This window comes from Ranitomeya variabilis, chromosome 3, assembly GCF_051348905.1.
Source record: "Ranitomeya variabilis isolate aRanVar5 chromosome 3, aRanVar5.hap1, whole genome shotgun sequence".
NCBI lineage: Eukaryota > Metazoa > Chordata > Amphibia > Anura > Dendrobatidae > Ranitomeya > Ranitomeya variabilis.
The window spans coordinates 451,008,726-451,027,938 of NC_135234.1; the positions used below are offsets into that span (position 1 = coordinate 451,008,726).

The 19,213-nt window shown below is 43.4% G+C and overlaps 2 protein-coding genes across 3 annotated transcripts in view; one reads left to right on the plus strand and one right to left on the minus strand.

The window, feature by feature from the left end:
- AFF3 (ALF transcription elongation factor 3) overlaps nt 1-19,213 on the minus strand; it is a 688,775-nt gene that overhangs the window by 328,615 nt on the left and 340,947 nt on the right. The gene's annotated exons all lie outside the window — the stretch shown is intronic.
- Nucleotides 11,059-12,902, plus strand: LOC143816320 (uncharacterized). The gene is made up of 3 exons (XM_077296551.1): nt 11,059-11,353; nt 11,435-11,591; nt 11,713-12,902. The coding sequence occupies exons 1-3, from the start codon at nt 11,239-11,241 to the stop codon at nt 12,644-12,646; spliced, it is 1,206 nt and encodes a 401-aa protein (XP_077152666.1). The 5' UTR covers nt 11,059-11,238; the 3' UTR covers nt 12,647-12,902.

Below are 19,213 nucleotides of genomic sequence, written 5' to 3' on the forward strand. Positions count from 1 at the left end.
TCCATATCCAAGGCCTCATTCCACATACTCTGTCCAGACCCATACCCATAATCTCCATCAACTTCCCCCCTTGAGACAGGGGCATTTTACTCAAGTCGTCCGTGACTTCAGGTGGGGGTCATGCACTCTGAGGTGTTAGACTGTTATGTGGTTTTTTCGTATGTCCTCGCCTGTGGTACTGGGATTTCCTTGGCTCGCTCTGCACAATCCAGTAGTAGATTGGCAGACTCAGGAAGCAGTAAAATGTAGTGTGCATTGTCAAGGACACTGCTAGGGTACCCGGTTTCCTAGGGTGGAAACCCAGTCTGTACCTGTTGGATTTTGGGGATGTGTTCTCAGAGCAGGGGTGCCAAGAACTCCCTCCCCATTGTCCTTATGATTGCACCATTAATCTCGTTCCTGGTGTCAAGCTGCCAAAGAGCAGACTCTATAATAACTCTTGTCCAGAGAGACAGGCCATGAAGGACTATCTCTCTGGACTATTATCTCTGGCTAAAGGTCATATCAGACCATCCTCATCACCATTGCCGAGGGATTTTTTTTTTGTAAAGTAAAAAGATGAGGGGGTTTTCACATGGATCCCGCAAAAGTCCAGGTGGTATTGGATTGGGATCGTCCAGACTTTGAAGGCATTACAAAGGTTTTTAGGTTTCGCTAACTACTACCATAAGTTCATAAAAAACTTTTCAGTAGTAGCAAAACTTCTTACGGATATGACCAGGAAGGGGACGGACTTCTTCAAGTTCTCCAGTCCTGCCATGGAGGCATTTGATAAGTTGAAGAGGTGTTTTTCTTCTGCATCGATTCATATACAGGTTGATGTCACTCAGCCTTTTATCGTTGAGGTCGATTTGTCTGAGGTGGGAGTGGGGGTGTAATCATTATAAGGGATAACTCAGGAGACTCTTTGCCTGGAACAAGACAACTACAAGACACAGTTTTATAAGTGGTAAAGTCTATATTATCACACGGTGATTCAAACAGGTGCAGAGAGAAACTCAAGTCCACAACACTTGGAGTAAATATTAAATGCAGCTTAGCAGTCTATAGGAAACTTCAGAGGAAAATGCAATCACACAGAAATTCTATGAAGCACAATTATTCTTGAGGATACTTGACATGAATAAGTCCTTGGTAGTCCAAAAACAGATAGATATGCTTATAAGGCAGTTCAAATAATATTTTAGCACAACCAGGGAGGCCTGGGTAAAAGTCTCAGGTTTAAGCAGAGCAGCAACAGCTTACATGTCCAGCAAATGCAGATGGAAACAAACACAAGCAGCCAGATGGAGGATTACTGGAAACCGATGTATGCTGCAGAAACTCAGAGCTGAGTAGCAGGATCTCCACACAGGTTCACAGGAGCAGGCGCAGGTGCAAAGCCAGGGCGTAATCAGGAGTGGATGCAAGGCAGAATACTCTAGCACAGACTAAAGGCTGGGGTGGAGTTATATAGCAGGAAGACCCAGTGCACATGAGACCAAAGATGCCATCTTGGAAAAGGGCAGTAATGCACAAAAGGTAATCAAAATGTTCAGAGTCCTGACATTACTCCCTCCTTAGAAGCGGCCTCAGGACGATCCTGGACCTGGTTTCTCAGGGAATCTTTGATAAAAACGAGAGATCTTCTGTTGGGCATTGATGTTTTCCACAGGTTCCCAAGAGTCTTCCTCAGGGAGATATCCCTGCCATCTTATAAGATATTGGAGCCGATTCCTGCGAATCCTGGAATCAATAATTTCCTCCACCAGAAATTGTTCTTGCCCATCAATCACCACAGGCTGGTAGGAGACTCAGGCTTTAGTAAAGATACATGAAAAACTGGGTGTACCTTCATAGTCCTAGGTAGCTTCAGACGGCAGGCCACAGAGCTCACAATACCGTTGATCTTGAAAGGGCCAATGAATTTCTGTCCAAGTTTTTGTGAAGGAACGTTTAACTTCAGATTCTTAGTTGATAAACACATGGAATCTCCTACCTTGAACATGGGTGCAGGTTTACGGAATCTATCAGCCGATCACTTATAACGTTCTTGAGCCGTTGTCAGGGATTCCTTCAGAACCTCCAGATTTTGCCTCATCTCAGTCAGCCTTTCCTCAACTGCTGGAACCGGAGAATTAATCGGAGTCCTAGGTAAGATACATGGATGATAACCCAGATTGGCAAAGAAAGGAGTGAACTTAGTGGAGGCGCTCTGAGAATTGTTGTATGAAAATTCGGCTAACGGCAGTAATTCCAAACAATCATCTTGGAGATGGCTAACATAGCATCTTAGATATTGTTCCAACGTCTGGTTGGTACGCTCAGTCTGACCATTTGTCTGGGGATGGTAAGTGGAAGAGAGACAGACATTAATATTGAGTGCAGAGCAAAACCCCTTCCAGAATCTTGAAGTGAACTGTACGCCATGGTCAGAGATAATCTCATCCGGGACCCCATGCAGCCGAAAGACATTCTGAATAACCAAGTTCACTGTATCCTTAGCTGAGGGGAGGCCGGTGCATGGAACAAAATGAGTGGCTTTAGTCAGGCGATCAACTACTACCATGATCGTATTCATGCCCCCCAATGTAGGCAGCTCCACAATAAAGTCCATTGATATAGACCCCCAAAGTCGGGACGGAACAGGTAATGGTTGCAGGAAACCCGTAGGTGCCACACGAGGAGTCTTGTAACGAGCACATACCTCGCAAGAGAGAACATAGTCCTTAGTATCCTTCAGGCAAGTTGGTCACCAGAAAAATCGGCTTAGGAACTCTTGTGTCTTCTGTACCCCCCTGTGACCAGCCAACTTGGAGTCATGTGCCAACTTGAGGATCTGCAGATGGACGACCTCAGGGACGTAGATACGTCGATCTCTGAACCACATGCCGCCCTTAAAGACAAGATTAATATCCACAGGTGGGTTGGCCAGAAATACATCACCGTCATAAGCCTCCCTCCACTCCTTCCACAAGTCCTGATCGTGGATAACTCAGATGAAATTGGCATCAGATAGAATGGTCTTGGACGGGGCTCCAGGTACGGAATCCGCAGCATGGATTCGGGATAAAGCATCAGCCTTCCCATTATGAGAACCTGGATGGTACGAGATAACAAAATTAAATTGATTTAAAAATAAATTCCAATGAGCCTGATGAGGAGAAAGACATCTAGCGGATCTGAGGAACTCTAAATTGCGATGGTCAGTAAGCACTACGATCTGTTGTGCAGCTCCTTGCAGATGATGCCTCCATTCCTTGAAAGCCGCAATAATAGCCAGCAATTCCATGTCTCCCACATCGTAATTCTTCTCTGCTGAGGTTAGTCTATGGGAAAAGAAAGCACAAGGATGTAGCCGACCCTTCTCTCCAGTTCTTTGGGGAGAATAGCCCCCAAGGCATTATCAGAAGCGTCCACCTCCACAATGAATTAAAGTGTTGGATCTGGGTGCATCAACAGCTGTGCTGAGGTGAAACAGATCTTAAGCCGATCAAAAGCTTCTTGAGCCCGTGATGACCACTTAAAGGGCTTTTCCTTCTTTGTGAAGGAAGTAATGGGACGGACAATATCAGAAAAATTTCGAATGAAGCGTCTGTAGAAATTTGCAAAACCAATAAAACGTTGGACCTCCTTAACGTTCTTGGGTACCGGCCAGTCAAGGATAGCCTGAATCTTACCAGATTCCATGTTCAGCCCCTGGAGAGAGATGAGATAACCTAAGAACTGTATCTCAGAACGATGGAACTCGCATTTCTCCGGCTTGATATACAGATGGTTCTCATTCAGACGTCTGAAAAACAGCTTTGACATGTTCTTCATGTTCCTGTAGAGAGTCAGAAAAGATTAGAATATCGTCCAAATAGATCACCACAAACTGGTCCAACAAATCTCTGAAAATGTCATTAGCAAGGTGTTGAAACGTTGCAGGGGCATTACAAAGCCCGAAGGGCATTACGAGATATTCAAAGTGTCCATACCGGCATCGGAATGCTGTTGTCAGGACTCTGAACAATTTTTACCTTTTGTGCATTACTGCCCTTTTCCAAGATGGCGTCTTTGGTCTCAGGTGCACTGTGTCTTCCTGCTATAAAACTCCACCCCAGCCTTCAGTCTGTGCTAGAGTATTCTGCCTTGCATCCAGCTCCTGACCTCTGATTACTCCCTGGCTATACACCTGCTCCTGTGAACCTGCGTGGTGATCCTGCTACTCAGCTCTGAGTTCCTGCTGCATACACAAGTTTCCAGTAATCCTCCTTCATCTGCTGTTCGTGTTTAATTCCATCTGCATTTGCTGGACATGTAAGCTGTTTCTGCTTTGCAATAACCTGAGAGTATTAACCAGGCCTCCCTGGTTGAGCTAAGATATGATTTGAACTGCCTAATAAGCATATCTATCTGTGCCTGGACTAAGGCAAGGATTTATTCGTGTCAAGTATCCTCCAGAATAACTGTGCTTCATAGACTTTCTGCTTGATTGCATTTTCCTCTAGACTGCTAAGCTGCGTTTATTATTTGCATCAAGTGTTGTGGACTTGAGTTTCTCTCTGCACCTGTTTGCATCACCGTGTGATAATATAGACTTTACCACTTATAAAACTTTGTCCTGTAGTTGTCTTGTTCCACGCAAAGAGTCTCCTGAGTTATCCCCAATAATTATTACAGCTGTCTTCCACTCATCCCCTGGACGAATACGCACCAAATTATAAGCCCCACGAAGATCCAGTTAGGGAACACTTTAGCATGGCGGACTCTTTCCAGTAATTCGGGAATCAGAGGCAAAGGGTAACGATTCCATACGGTTACCTTTTTGAGCTCTCGATAGTCCACACAGGGTCTCAGGGACCCATCCTTCTTCTTTACAAAAAATATAGGTGCCCCTGCTGGTGAAGAAGGAAGTATGAAGCCTTTGGCCAGATTTTCATCAATATACTCCTTTAAGGCTTGAAGCTCAGGTGCCGCCAAAGGATATACGTTACCAAAAGGAATAGCTGCCCCAGGAAGCAACTCAATGGGACAATCATAATGCCTGTGTGAAGGAAGCTGATCTGCATTCTTCTTGTCACAGATGTCAGAGAACTCTTTATATGCTGAAGGTAAAGTAAATACCTGTACCGGTGGTTCCGTAGCTGTGGACTCGGGGACAGCTTCAGTTAATGCTGAGTTGCTCCTTGTTGGAAAGATAATCTCCTTGGTCTCCCAGTTGATAGTTGGATTCTGAGAACGCAGCCAAGGGATGCCTAAAATCACAGGAAAATGAGAAGAAATTAACAAGAAAGAGAGTTGCTCTTGATGATTAGGCTCCAACAAAATCTCAAGGGGTGCGGTCTCCTGATCCACAGGCCCGGAGATTAAAGGTGACCCATCCACTGTTTCCATGGTAATTGGAGAGGCTCTTTGCTGAATTTCAATACCATGTTCCTTGGCAAATGCGATATCCATAAAATTGCCACCTGCACCAGAGTCAATCATAGCTGCACTGGAAATCCACTGTCCTGTACACAGGATCTTAATTGGGAGAGAACAGTGAGAGTTCTTTTCATTTAGCTCCTTGGCTGGTGAAGTCATAGAAAGAGAATGGAATACAGCGTTTAAAGGCAGGCTACATTCAGAGATGTCAGATTCATCATCATAGTTGTCATACTCCCCTACTGCTGCTAGCACCTTGTTACGCCACTTGGGACACTTGGGACAGTTGATTAGAAAGTGGTCAGACTGGCCACAGTAGAAACATACTTTCTCGAAGGCGATGCTCCCGGCGCTCATTACTCTCGCGCCTCTGAACAGAATCAATTTGCATGGGCACCTCCTCAACCTCTCAAGATGTTTTACCTGCAGGCTCTTTGGAAGGAAGGGAAAAGTTAGAAATACGGTTATATGCAGCAAACTTCTCCTGCCTACGCTCAGTAAGGCGAATGTCAATGCGCACACAATGCTGTATAAATGTTTCTAGCTCTTGTGGTGATTCAGAGCGAGCTAATTCATCCTTTACAATGCTAGACAGACCTCTTTTAAAAATAGGTAATTGTGGATAACTGTTCCCAATTAGTATCTACCGCTAATCTCCTGAATTCAGTAGCATACTCAATAACAGAACGTTTAGCCTGGCGTAAAGACAATAAAGCAGATTCAGCGGTTGCATGGCGATTAGGGTTATCAAACATTGATGCCATAGCGGCCAAAAAATTGTCCGAATTATTTAACCCTGGGTCACGAGACTCAATCATCGGATTCGCCCAGGCGAGCGCTCGTGCGGTCAGCAGCATTATTACACACAATACTTTGGATCTATCATTAGGAAAACGGTCAGCATGCACATCAAAATATAGCATACATTGATTCACAAAGCCACGAAATTTGTCGCGATCACCATTAAATCTGAATGGGGGCAACTTAGGAGGGCTAGCTGGTGGCGGTTGCCCAGATGGTAAAGTCGCTTGTGCAGCCATTTGCGTGCTTATGTCCTGAAAAGCCCATCCATACTGGGACTCTATGCCAGCAAGTTTGTTTTCCTGGGCTGCCATGCGGGTGCTTAAGTCCTGCAAAGTTTGTCCAAACACTTGTTGATTGTGTTCAAAGCTTCCAAACTTCTTTTGCAGACCTTCCACATCTTTCTGCAGTGATCTAATTATGGAGAACACCTGCTCTAGTCTGCTTTCTGCAGTCATTGTTCCAGAAGTCTCCTCTTTTGAGGCTAGAGTATCCTGTAATGATTATAAGGGATAACTCAGGAGACTCTTTGCATGGAACAAGACAACTACAGGACACAGTTTTATAAGTGGTAAAGTCTATATTATCATACGGTGATTCAAACAGGTGCAGAGAGAAACTCAAGTCCACAACACTTGGAGTAAATATTAAACGCAGCTTAGCAGTCTATAGGAAACTTCAGAGGAAAATGTAATCACACAGAAAGTCTATGAAGCACAATTATTCTTGAGGATACTTGACATGAATAAGTCCTTGGTAGTCCAAAAACAGACAGATATGCTTATAAGGCAGTTCAAATAATATCTTAGCACAACCAGGGAGGCCTGGGTAAAAGTCTCAGGTTTAAGCAGAGCAGCAACAGCTTACATGTCCAGCAAATGCAGATGGAAACAAACACAAGCAGCCAGATGGAGGATTACTGGAAACCGATGTATGCTGCAGAAACTCAGAGCTGAGTAGCAGGATCTCCACACAGGTTCACAGGAGCAGGTGCAGGATGTGGGTACCAGCATCTGATGCTCATGTGACCAGACTAGTCCGGGCTTTTCACCGGCTCACCCTGATAGGTCTGGTCCTGAGGTTCCGGAGGTCAATCGTAGAAGACGGGGTACTGTCACGGGTTACCGCGACAGTGTGGAGCCAGAAGACCGCTCCTACTCCAGTGCTGAGAAGTACTTTTTCTTCATTTTAAATGTTTATTCTTTCTGGCAGAGCAGGGGTTAATCGGTCATGCTGGAAATCCCTGTGCTCACAGCTGAGCTTTGTTAGCCACTCATTTTCCCTTTATAATCTGGGCTCTGATACAAATCCTTGTCAGAGCTTGTTTTATTGCTGCATGGCTAATGGAGGGAGAGGAGTTCTTATGAGGAGAGTTGGAGGAGTTATTAGGGACTGTTGCTTGGTTTGTATGTGTGGTAACTCCCTATTCTTCTCTATTTTGGTTTATTCCCCTACCCTCACACCCAGATGCATTCCTCTGTTATACGTGAGTAAATATTTTGTATGCCTGAAGTTTTCTGTTAGCTCTTGTTGTGTTGCCTTGTTTGTCGGGTTGGTGTACTACGGTGCACATTAGCGCCCCTCTTCCGTGGGTGGGGGAAAAGAACAGACGGAGGGCAAACTCAGGAGATAAGGCATGGATGGAGGCCCCGGCATCTTCACCTTTGAAAGTATCCCGGGGAGTAGGGCAAGCTAGGGCACCCCCTAGTGTTAAGGACAGGGAAGGAGCCGCTGGTCCTGAGTCACCCAACAGCTGTGTCGTGACATGGAGGAGTTGAACATTAATTCAGGATTGAAGAATTTGTCGGAGATTTGCGATGAGTGTTCCCCACTACTCAATCAAGCTAATGTGCAATACTGTATACTACATTTGAATATGATGCTCAAAATTCTATAAAAACATGTACATATAAAAGGACCAAGATAGTATTCGTGGAAGATTAACTGCTTACCACACCGGTTAAAGCTAATGATAAAGTTGCAAATATGCTTTTATATACTCATCCTCATTTGTTGATTTGGTTGTAAATATTTAACTTGGGTTACTTTTTCAAATTACAAGTAAATATTTGTTTTACTATATTTTTAAGATAGTCTATTAATAAAAGATATTTCTTTCAAACTTGCCCATGTATAGATGTGTGCATTATAAAAAAGACCTAACTGGATCATTCTGCTTTATTGTACACACATCCAAAAACTGTTAGAAAAACGTACTTCTTGGTAGCTAATCTATTTCTATTTGGATGTAATATCATCTAATATCACCCTGGAATGGACATACATTTAGTTGAAAGCAAAAATGATATTCATGATACTCCCGCTGTTTATGTAATTACATTGACTGTCATTAAATACTTTACTTTTGTTCGAACAACTATACCAGTTGCTGATGTGATTGAAATGCTTTTTGTCTTTCTCACATCAAAGAAAAGTTCATATTCAGGTCTTTTATTTACCTCGCAGTGGGTGTTCTGTACCAGGGAACATGACAAAGGCCAAATGGTGCTTGGTGTATTGTGATTCTGTTTTGTTGGTGAGTTGCATTGAAAAGTAAGTCAATATGACAATGTTCACAGATTTCCATTTTCTCTCCCTTCTTCCCTACAGAGAGCCTTTTGATTTATAATTTTTACCTTCATGCTGGTCTGCCATTATGAGTCTGCTATTCCAAATTGTCCAATTTCTCTGAGGAAAATGCATAATTCCTATTTATACTAAAAGAGGCAAAGATTTAACCTACTCAGTACAGCAACAGCTGCTTAGGCCTCTTTCACACTTCAGTCTTTCGGCGTCAGTCAAAAACCGCCATTTTCGTAAAATGGCGGATCCGTTTTTTTTTTGGGGCGGATCCGCTATTTTTCCATTGACTTGCATTAGAGACGGATTGTGGCGGATGGTCGTCCGTTCCATCCGCCTTGCGACGGATCCGTCGATATTTGGCGGACGTTGTCTAGACATTGACGGACTTTGTAACGTTTTTTGTCGCCGGCAAAAAGGCGGAACGCGGCGGATCCGTCGCGTCCGCCTTTTTTTTTAATGGGTGCCTATGGGCGACGGATCCGTCGCGATCCGTTTTTTGGCGGATCCGTCGCCTCAATCCGCTTTTTTTGATTGAGCATGCTCCAAAAAGTTGCAACTTTGCCCAGACAACCCAAAAACTATATAAAGAGGACAGGTCATTCCCAAATGTACCAGCCAGCAAGAGAGACCCTTCCATGCCCGAGAGACCCAGCCAGACCCAGCCAGCAAGACCTCTGCCAGCAAGACTTTGCCAGCCAGGCACTGCCATCCAGCCAGAGAGGCCCTGCAAGCCAGAGACACTCTGCCAGCAAGACTTTGCCAGCCAGGCACTGCCATCCAGCCAGAGAGGCCCTGCAAGCCAGAGACACTCTGCCAGCAAGACTTTGCCAGCCAGGCACTGCCATCCAGCCAGAGAGGCCCTGCAAGCCAGACCCTGCCTGAGACAGCCATGTGAGTACTGCCATCCAGCATGCATGCATGCGTGCGTGCGTGCTTGTGTGCGTGCGTGTTTGTGTGCGTGCTTGTGTGCGTGCATGCTTGTGTGCGTGCGTGCTTGTGTGCGTGCGTGCGTGCTTGCATGCTTGTGTGCGTGCGTGCGTGCTTGCATGCTTGTGTGCGTGCGTGCTTGTGTGCGTGCTTGTGTGCGTGCATGCTTGTGTGCGTGCTTGTGTGCGTGCGCCTGCCTGCCCTGTTTATATGTTTTTCATACTATTAGCTGTTATTTTTTATAGCTGTGGTGTAAAATGAGTTTTGTGTGTGTGTATAAATGATGTGTGATGTGTTCTGCATTTTTGTTGTTATCCCAAATGTTATAGTATTTCAAATAAAGAGCAGTGTAGCTCCTACTGTACCATTAAAAAAAAAAATTTTTTTTAAAAAAATAGTAATAAAAATTACACAAAACTGTCAGTAGTCTCATTGCAAGATAAATGTAATATTGGGTAAACATGCAGTAAAGGTTATATATATAAATGTGTAATGCAAATCTTGTGTATAGAATATGTTATCCGGTTTTAGAAAATACAAACTGTAGGGTAATCATAATTACCAATTTTTGGAATTGGTATTTTAAGTTCGAATGAGGAACATTTTTGATAAGGTTTGATAGGTGGCTTTTACCAACATGCGCATTGCGCATATCAATTTCAGTTTTGGTGTTGCTTTAAAGGGTTCTTGGGGGGTTTTTTTGGTGGGGAAACAGGGCTAGAGGGTTTGGCAGCTTGTGCATCAAGCATATCTACCATATAAAGTATGACGGTTAGAAAAAAAATTTCATTTTGTGTGGGATGAAATGTAAAAGTTTTTAAAAAAGATGTAACTGTTAAATCCTACAGCTGCATCTATCCTTGTGTATAGTAGCTTAGAACTGTCTGTATACTTACAGATACTTGGGACCAAGAGGTACGCAAAGACCATAATGTCTTCTTCTGAGAGCCCCCCAGCACATCAGCAGCAAACTGAGGTATTGTATTTTTTTTTTTTTGTTCTGTAAAATTTTTTGGTGATACAACTATGGTCATTGTTTTTAACCCTTTATGTGTTCTGTATTCACAGGAATATGAAGCAGAGGGGCTTACAGAAGGAGACGGACAGGGTGGAGAAAGACAAGGAGCGGGAGCGCATAGTGTAAGTTTTGAACAGACCGATCCTCACATACAATGCACTACACCCAACACAAACATTCATGACAGCACACACAATACATATGCCTCAATCTAAGAACATTATTAATTTTTTTTTTTTTAATTTTTTTTATTAGTCCTCACAATCCGGGGCTCGACATAGAGTTCCTCAAAGCACCTCCCATAGTCGTCGGAATGATAATCGCGGCGGTCGCCGAAGAGTAAGTTCCTTTTTGTTTTGTTGTGTAGTAAAATGTAAAATTCATGTGTTGTAATCTTTCCCTTTTTATTGTTATATTTTTCGTAGGCTTCACAGCGTGCTCCCGAACAAGATGATGAAGAGGAGGGCATCGATGTGAACACCCTCATCGAAGCAGTACAAAGTAGGGAGCCGCTGTGGAACATGTCGGACCGCCGCCATGCTGACCAGTTAATCACCCGACGGCTATGGGAGGAAGTGTGCAGTGCTGTTATGGATAACTGGGAGGAACTCGATGCTGGGGCCCAGGATCTAGCGCGTAAGTATTCACACTTCATAACCTTATTTTAGCATGATTTAATGTGGTGTATAGTAACCAATTTTTGCTATCTCTTTCCAGGTAACAGGATTATCGTGCGGTGGCGGTCAATCAGGGATCGCTTCAAGAGGGAGTTTAATAAGGAGATGCAGGCCCCGAGTGGATCTAGAGGACGCAGGAGCAGATACAAACATGCCAGAGCCCTGTCGTTCCTACGGTCGACGCTGCTGAGCAGAAGGTAAATATTCAACACCACATATTTTCAGTCAAACTGAAAAAATGTGTAACCTTCAATTTTTTTGCAGTAAGGGCAATTGTAATATAAAGATACTAATATTTTTTTTCTTCTTCTTTAACAGCACTTTCTGCAGCACTCGGGAGCCTGCATCAGAGTTGCAGCCCTCTGGAGCGATCCCTCGAGAGTCCGCCACCGGGGACCACGTCGACCCCTCTGTTTCTGCACCTACCCTTTTGTTTGATCCCTCAGCCTCATCCACCAGCGCTGGAGCAGCAGGGCGGACTTCGTCACTTGAAGCTGCAGGTGATGAGTTAGAGTTCCCTTTACCCCACCCCTCTGCCACTGCCGCAACTTCTAGACCAACTTTGTGGTCAGGACGGCAGCGCCAGAGAGGTCAGGAAAGGAGCTATGCGCCTGACTTTTTGCATCTGAATGCATCCTTTCACAGTGCCATCAAGCTTTTGAGTGAGCAAACGTCTGCTGGGTACAATATGCTTAACAAAAGCATACTTGAACTCAGCAGTCGTCTTGATAGGATGCAATCAGATGCAAACCAGTCACCAAGGCACTGTTTTTTTCAGGCGGTCCTCAGGCACATGGAAAATCTAACTCCTGACCTGCAGATGCATGTGATGCAAGGCTGCCACACTGCTCTAGCGCAGGCGATATCCCATGCCCCTCCACCTACCCTTCATGTGTCAACACCTTTCCCCTCTCAATCCACCGTCTATCCTCCCATCCGTCCTCCTCCTGTACGTCCTCCTCCCGTCCATTCTACTCCTTCGTCATTTGTTCCTTCCCCCCTTAGTCTTTCCCAGTTTTTAACGTCCCCCTTCCATTCTTCCCCTTTAACTTCTCCGTTATCAATCCCAGCAACACCTTCATACCTCACACACACCACATCTGCACCTCAAGTCTCTACACAACCTCATGTTTTCACCACCCATTCCACTTCTGTTCCTCCCCGTGATGTCCTGTCCCCCACTCTCGACGTGGTCCGCCCGCCTGTCAGCCCCTCCGCTACTATCTCCACCCAAAACTATGAGAATCTGTAAAAGTCAATAAATAAACAGTTGTTTGGTTTAAAAAAAATTTTATTGTCTTTCTTTTTTTTTTTCTTTTAATTTATTAAGTCACCAAGGTTATGGCAATAGTAACATTAACAGTGTTTAAAGGGTACCGTTGCAAAACATACAATGCTGCATTAAAGTAAAAAGATTTTGTATGCAAACAAAAATTGGTATTTTTACAAGTATAAAAATAAATAAATTTTTTACACCATTTCATACTGCCAGTCAACTGATCCTGCAGGAGACATGAAGTAGTCTGCAAAACTGTCCCGCATTCTGCAGACTGCAACTGGACTGCGAAAAGTGGGGTTTTGGTAATCCCGTAAGGTGCTTTCTGAAACATTATCCTCCAGGGAAACTTGTTCTTTTGATAGAACAAAATTATGCAGGACAACGCACGCTTTGACCACATCATCGACAGTTTCAGTCTGCAGTTTAATGGCAGTTAGTAGCACTCTCCATTTGGCAGTTAGGATGCCAAAGGCACATTCCACTACTCTGCGTGCTCTGGTTAAACGGTAATTGAAAATTTTCTTCCTCTGGGTCAGTCCACTACTTCCAAAGGGTTTAAGCAAATGTGGGGAAAGCTGGAAGGCATCATCTCCAACACAAACAAATGGTAACGGTGGACCGGTGGTTCCAGGGAGAGGTCTAGGGGGCGGAAAATCAAATGTCTCTCCATATAAACGGCGCCCCATTGGTGAATTTTTAAAGATTTGTGAATCATTTGCACGTCCATACGCACCTATATCCACAGCGATGAACTTGCATTGTGCGTCAGCTATGGCCATCAACACAATAGAGAAATACTTCTTATAGTTATAAAACTGTGACCCAGAGCCTGAAGGTTTGACGATCCTTATGTGCTTTCCATCAACTGCTCCAACACAATTTGGAAACTGGCAAATCTGATGAAAAATTTGGGCGATCTCCAGCCACCTCTCCTGTGATGGCTCTGGGATGTATTCCACTTGTAGGCACTCCCACAATGCCCGGCAGGTATCTCTGATGATCCCCGAGATGGTGGATATCCCAAGTCGAAATTGAAAATGGAGGGATGAGAAGGACTCTCCAGTTGCAAGGAATCTGTTAACAAAAAGAAAAGACAATACTTTATAAAAAAAATACAAAAAAAACCAACACAGTTATAAGTCTGATGAATGAGAATCATTTAATAAAAAAATGACTTACCGAATAGTCACCATGAGACGCTCTGCTGGTGATATTGAGAATCGCATCTGGGTGTCTCGTCTCCGTATACAGTCTTCCACATAGCCCAATAAAAATGCAAAATTTTCAGCTCTCATCCTCACATAATTGAAGAACTTTTGAGGGTTTTCCCTTAGTTCCATGTAAAGCGTGGAATAAACACCACGGGTCATACGTTGTGCTGTGATGGGATGGATCCACAGCCTTCTCTTACGCCGCTGCCGTAGGATTCGCAGTCTTCGTTCCTCCCTCTCTCGAACGCTGACTGCCAACTGATTTGCCTCAAAAGTAAAATCTGCATAGATCTTTGCAATGTTCGCCAGGACTCCTTCCATTTCTGCCACTTTCTCTACAACCTTTCAAAGATGTGGTGTAAATACACGCTATATATAGTTTTCCAGAAGTTTCCAGTAGCCAATCACATTGAAATCCTCCCCTTTTAAAAAACGGATCCGTCAAAAAACGGTTGCAACAGATGTAAAAACGTTCGCAACGGTTCTAACGGATCCGTTTTTTTAACGGATTAGGGCAGCTGATCCGTTAAAAAAACGGATCCGTTAGAACCGTTTTTGCATGAAATTTGACGGATCCGTCGATCCGCCACGATGTCGGACCCAACTGACGCCACACAACTGAAGTGTGAAAGAAGCCTTACATTTGAAAACGTGTCATGTCTGTTGTCTGCAAAGTGCAGTAAATAGATCATTTGTAGGCATGAGCACCATACAGCAGGCTTGGGAAAACTGCGGCCCGCAAGACACATCCGGCCCTCTGACTGTTCCTGTCCGGCCCCCTGATTGTTCCCATCTGACTGTTCCTGTCCGACCCGCTGACAGGCACAGCCAGAGTGCCAGAGAGGGACTGATCTATGATTCTGATTTTTCTCAGAATCGTCATTCCGATTGTAGCCCCACTCCCCGATGGTGCTGTCTGCAGAGCTGATAAATCTTCAGGGTTCAGGAGGAAAACTGGGACTACAATACACTTCTGCTGCAGCACACATAATGGGCTAGTAGCTTCTAAAGGTACCTTCACACGAAGCGACGCTGCAGCGATAGCGACAACGATGCCGATCGCTGCAGCGTCGCTGTTTGATCGCTGGAGAGCTGTCACACAGACAGCTCTCCAGCGACCAATGATGCCAGGTAACCAGGGTAAACATCGGGTTGCTAAGCGCAGGGCCGCGCTTAGTAACCCGATGTTTACCCTGGTTACCAGCGTAAAAGTTAAAAAAAACAAACAGTACATACTTACATGCGTCCCCCAGCGTCTGCTTCCTGACACTGACTGAGCTCCGGCCCTAACAGCACAGCGGTGACGTCACCGCTGTGCTTTCACTTTCACTTTAGGGCCGGCGCTCAGTAAGTGTCAGGAAGCAGACGCTGGGGGACGCGCAGGTGAGCATGTACTGTTTGTTTTTTTTACTTTTACGCTGGTAACCAGGGTAAACATCGGGTTACTAAGCGCGGCCCTGCGCTTGGTAACCCGATGTTTACCCTGGTTACCAGTGTAAAACATCGCTGGTATCGTTGCTTTTGCTTTCAAACACAACGATACACAGCGATCGGACGACCAAATAAAGTTCTGAACTTTATTCAGCGACCAGCGACATCACAGCAGGATCCTGATCGCTGCTGCGTGTCAAACGAAACGATATCGCTAGCGAGGACGATGCAACGTCACGGATCGCTAGCGATATCGTTTCAAAGTCGTTTCGTGTGAAGGTACCTTAAGTCAAGCCCAGATTGTTGGCAGATATGCAACAGATACAGACTTATGTGTGTGCAGGAGGAGTTTACACTTTTCTGACAGTAGATGGCGATGTTGTTACTGTTATATGCTTAGCTGAATGTAATGCATATACTTGTACTTTGGTTTCACTTTCTCTGAGGTGAAAGGTCCTTCAGACTTCCTGTTCTGCTGTATTAAGAAGCTGATGCATGTACCTCATGTTCTGTGTAGATAAAAGTTGAATTACCCCATATAATCTACTCTCATAAGTTTCTTCTGCGACAAAACTATGCAACAGGTTATGAGCCCAGCATAGAAGACAAAAAGGACTTGGTGAATGCAAAAGAATACTTCAGAGCAATTCTCTCCAAACAAGTAAGACAAATAAAATGAGCAGCAGTTCAGAGCTGAGACTCACAGTAGCTAAGCTGAACAATGAGAACTATCAGTTATGGAAGTTCAAAGTGGAGATGTTATTGTCTAAAGATGATTTATGGGAGGTAATCACTACAAACAGACCCAATGATAATCAGACATGGGATAAGAAAAACAGACAAGCAAGAGCTACTTATCTGCAAAACAGACTTTTTTAAAGAAAACTGAAAAAACCCATATGAACTGTGGCAAGGTAAGAAACCAAGTGTGAATCATTTAAGGGTTTTTAGTTGCAAAGTTTTTGTGTTTATTCCAGAAGAAAAACACTTCAAACTTCAAAACAGAGGCATTGAAGGAATATTTGTCAGATAGAGTGACAATTAAAAAGGATACAGAATCCTAGATCCCAAGACAGATAGAATCACAGTGAGTAACAGTGTAACATTCATTGAAGATCTAAATGATGACATAATGAAATCACTGGAAACGAAGAGTGAGAGAAACGACAGTGATATAACTGCAGAAACATCTGATGAGAAAGAAGTGGAAATTGATTAAAATCAAAAAACTGAAAGTCAAGAGATACAGCTCCATACAGACACAGGACCAAGACACTCAATAAAAGAAAACAAGGGAAGACCACCTCAACGTCTTTCATACAAGGCAAGTACAAATAAAATTTATGAACCTACATCTTGGGAGGACATATCTCAACTTTCAGAAGAAGAGGCCAACAAATGGATAAAGGCTGCAGAAACAGAAAAAAAATCCATGCATGATTCAAAGACATGGACACTGACAGAACTACCAAAAGAAAAACGGCTATAGGATGTAAATGGGTTTTTAAAGTAAAATTCCAAGCAGACGGCACAGCTGATCGAAACCGATCAAGACTCGCAGCTAAAAGCTATTCTCAGAAATATGGAGAAGACTATGATGAGACATTTTCTCCAGTTATCAAACACACCACAATCAGAACTTTGTTTGCAGTTGCAGCAACGAAACAAATGCAGTTGAAACATCTGGATGTAAAGGCAGCGTTTCTGAATGGAGACTTAACAGAAGACATTTACATGGAACAACCCCCAAGATTCAAGGATAAAAGGAAACCAAACATGGTTTGTAAGCTACAGAAAAGTATATATGGTTTAAAACAAGCCGCTAAAACGTGGAATGATAAAATCACAGAAGTACTCATAAATGAATATTTTCAGAGAAGCAAAGCGGATCCTTGTCTATATACAAAGAGACTGACAGACAGATGGATCTATGTGCTGATATATGTGGACGATATTTTCTTTTGTTTTGAAAAAAAAAGGGATGAAGTGGAGATAGTGAAAATTTTGGATCAACACTTCGAGATCAAAGATCTGGGAAATGTGAAACAGTAGCTAGAAATACAGATAGCAAGAGAGGAAGACGGGAGTTTCCTTCTTAATCAAAATCATATGATTCAAAACATAATCAAAACATTTGGATTGAAAGATGAAAAACCAGTAAAGTCTCCAATGGAAACCAACTATTTGAATGAAATAAATAGTGAACAGAATCTGTTACCGAATAATGAACAATACAGAAAGGCAATGTGAAAAATATTATATCTTGTGACTGTTACAAGGTCAGACAGACTGCAGCAGTGGGAATTTTGAGCAGAAAGGTGTCAAAGCCAATCAAAATGGATTGGAATGCAGTGAAGAGAGTAATCCATTATTTGAAAGGGACTAGCAGTGTTAAACTGAAACTAACTGCAAGTGAGAAATGCATTTTAACTGGATACGTTGATGCAGACTGGGCTGGAGATCCAATTGACAGGAAATCTACCAGTAGCTATCTTTTCTTGCTCTCAGGTGGACCAATTAGTGGACCAATTAGTTGGACTAGTAAGAAACAATCTATAGTAACATTGTCGTTGATAGAAGCAGAATATGTCACGACAGCACATTCCAGTAAAGAAGTTCTATGGTTAAGACAACTGCTAATAGACTTAGGACAACAACAATTGGGACCAACAAAGATGTATGAGGACAATCAATAATGTGTAGTTCTTGCTCGGATGGAAAGAGTTAATCCAAGAACTAAACACATTGATATGAAGTTTCACTTATTGAGAGATCACCAGGAACAAGGAATCTTAAATTTAGAGTACTGCCCAACTGAAGATATGACAGCAGATATTTTCACAAAGGCATTGAATGCTGAAAGACATCAGAGACTGATGAAGAAATTAGGCTTAACTGAATAAGTGCTTACTGTTGAGAAAGGCAGATATGCAACAGATACAGACTTATTTGTGTGCAGGAGGAGTTTACACTTTTCTGACAGTAGATGGCGATGTTGTTACTGTTATATGCTTAGTTATGTAAGCAATATATTTGTTGCACTTTGGTTTCACTTTCTCTCAGGTAAAAGGTCCTTCAGACTTCCTGTTATGCTGCATTAAGAAGCTGATGCATGTACCTCATGTTCTGTGTAGATAAAAGTTGAATTACCCCATATAATCTACTCTCACAAGTTTCTTCTGTTATCAATTATGCAAAACAGATAATGCATAAAATAACACCTAGTCTGCTGTGCTGATTAGGTCACAGCATCGGAGCTGTCACCTTTCACACTTAACCCCCAACTGCGGGATAAAATCTCCGAATCAAGTTTATGTTCAGGGAGAGCAGCTAATTTTCAGCAGGCACATCTCCCTGAGTCTTCTCCTGGCAGCTCAGGCTGAAAGGAGATAAAACACTTGTATTCCTAGTGAATAATGGCTCCAACAGAGAATTGCCCCCTCATCTCCTCTACAGGCAGCCTTCAGATAGGATTTTCTATGTGCTCCCCAAACTGCTCTACTACTGCCCCACTATGTACTTTGCTGCCTTTTCACCTTTGTGTGAGTGTTATCCCTTACCTCCCCTTTGCACCAATTAAGTGTTGAGCTGTGTTGTATGTGAAGGAGGTAAGGGTTAAGCCCCACACAGTGCTTCCTTCTGTGTTCTGTGGCTTATCACATCCTCTCCATATAGTGCAATAAGTACTTCTCCCCTCCCGCTTGTCACCTCCTGCCCCATATGTGCTGTGCGTCCATGCAGGTGGAACAGGGGTGGGCAAACAACTTTTCCCGAATGCTACCAATATATTTATTGCTTGAAAAACTGCTAATACTTGTTATGATAATCTTTAATGCAACAATTATTATCAGACTGCATTCACAAGACTGTATTTTCAGTCCAAGTGCTGTTTGTGAAA

Coding starts and splice junctions, on each gene's coding strand:
- LOC143816320 (XM_077296551.1), top strand. CDS start 11,239: ATGTCGGACCGCCGCCATGCTGACCAGTTAATCACCCGACGGCTATGG. Junction 11,354..11,434: donor TGGGGCCCAGGATCTAGCGC/GTAAGTATTCAC, acceptor ATCTCTTTCCAG/GTAACAGGATTATCGTGCGG. Junction 11,592..11,712: donor TCGACGCTGCTGAGCAGAAG/GTAAATATTCAA, acceptor CTTCTTTAACAG/CACTTTCTGCAGCACTCGGG.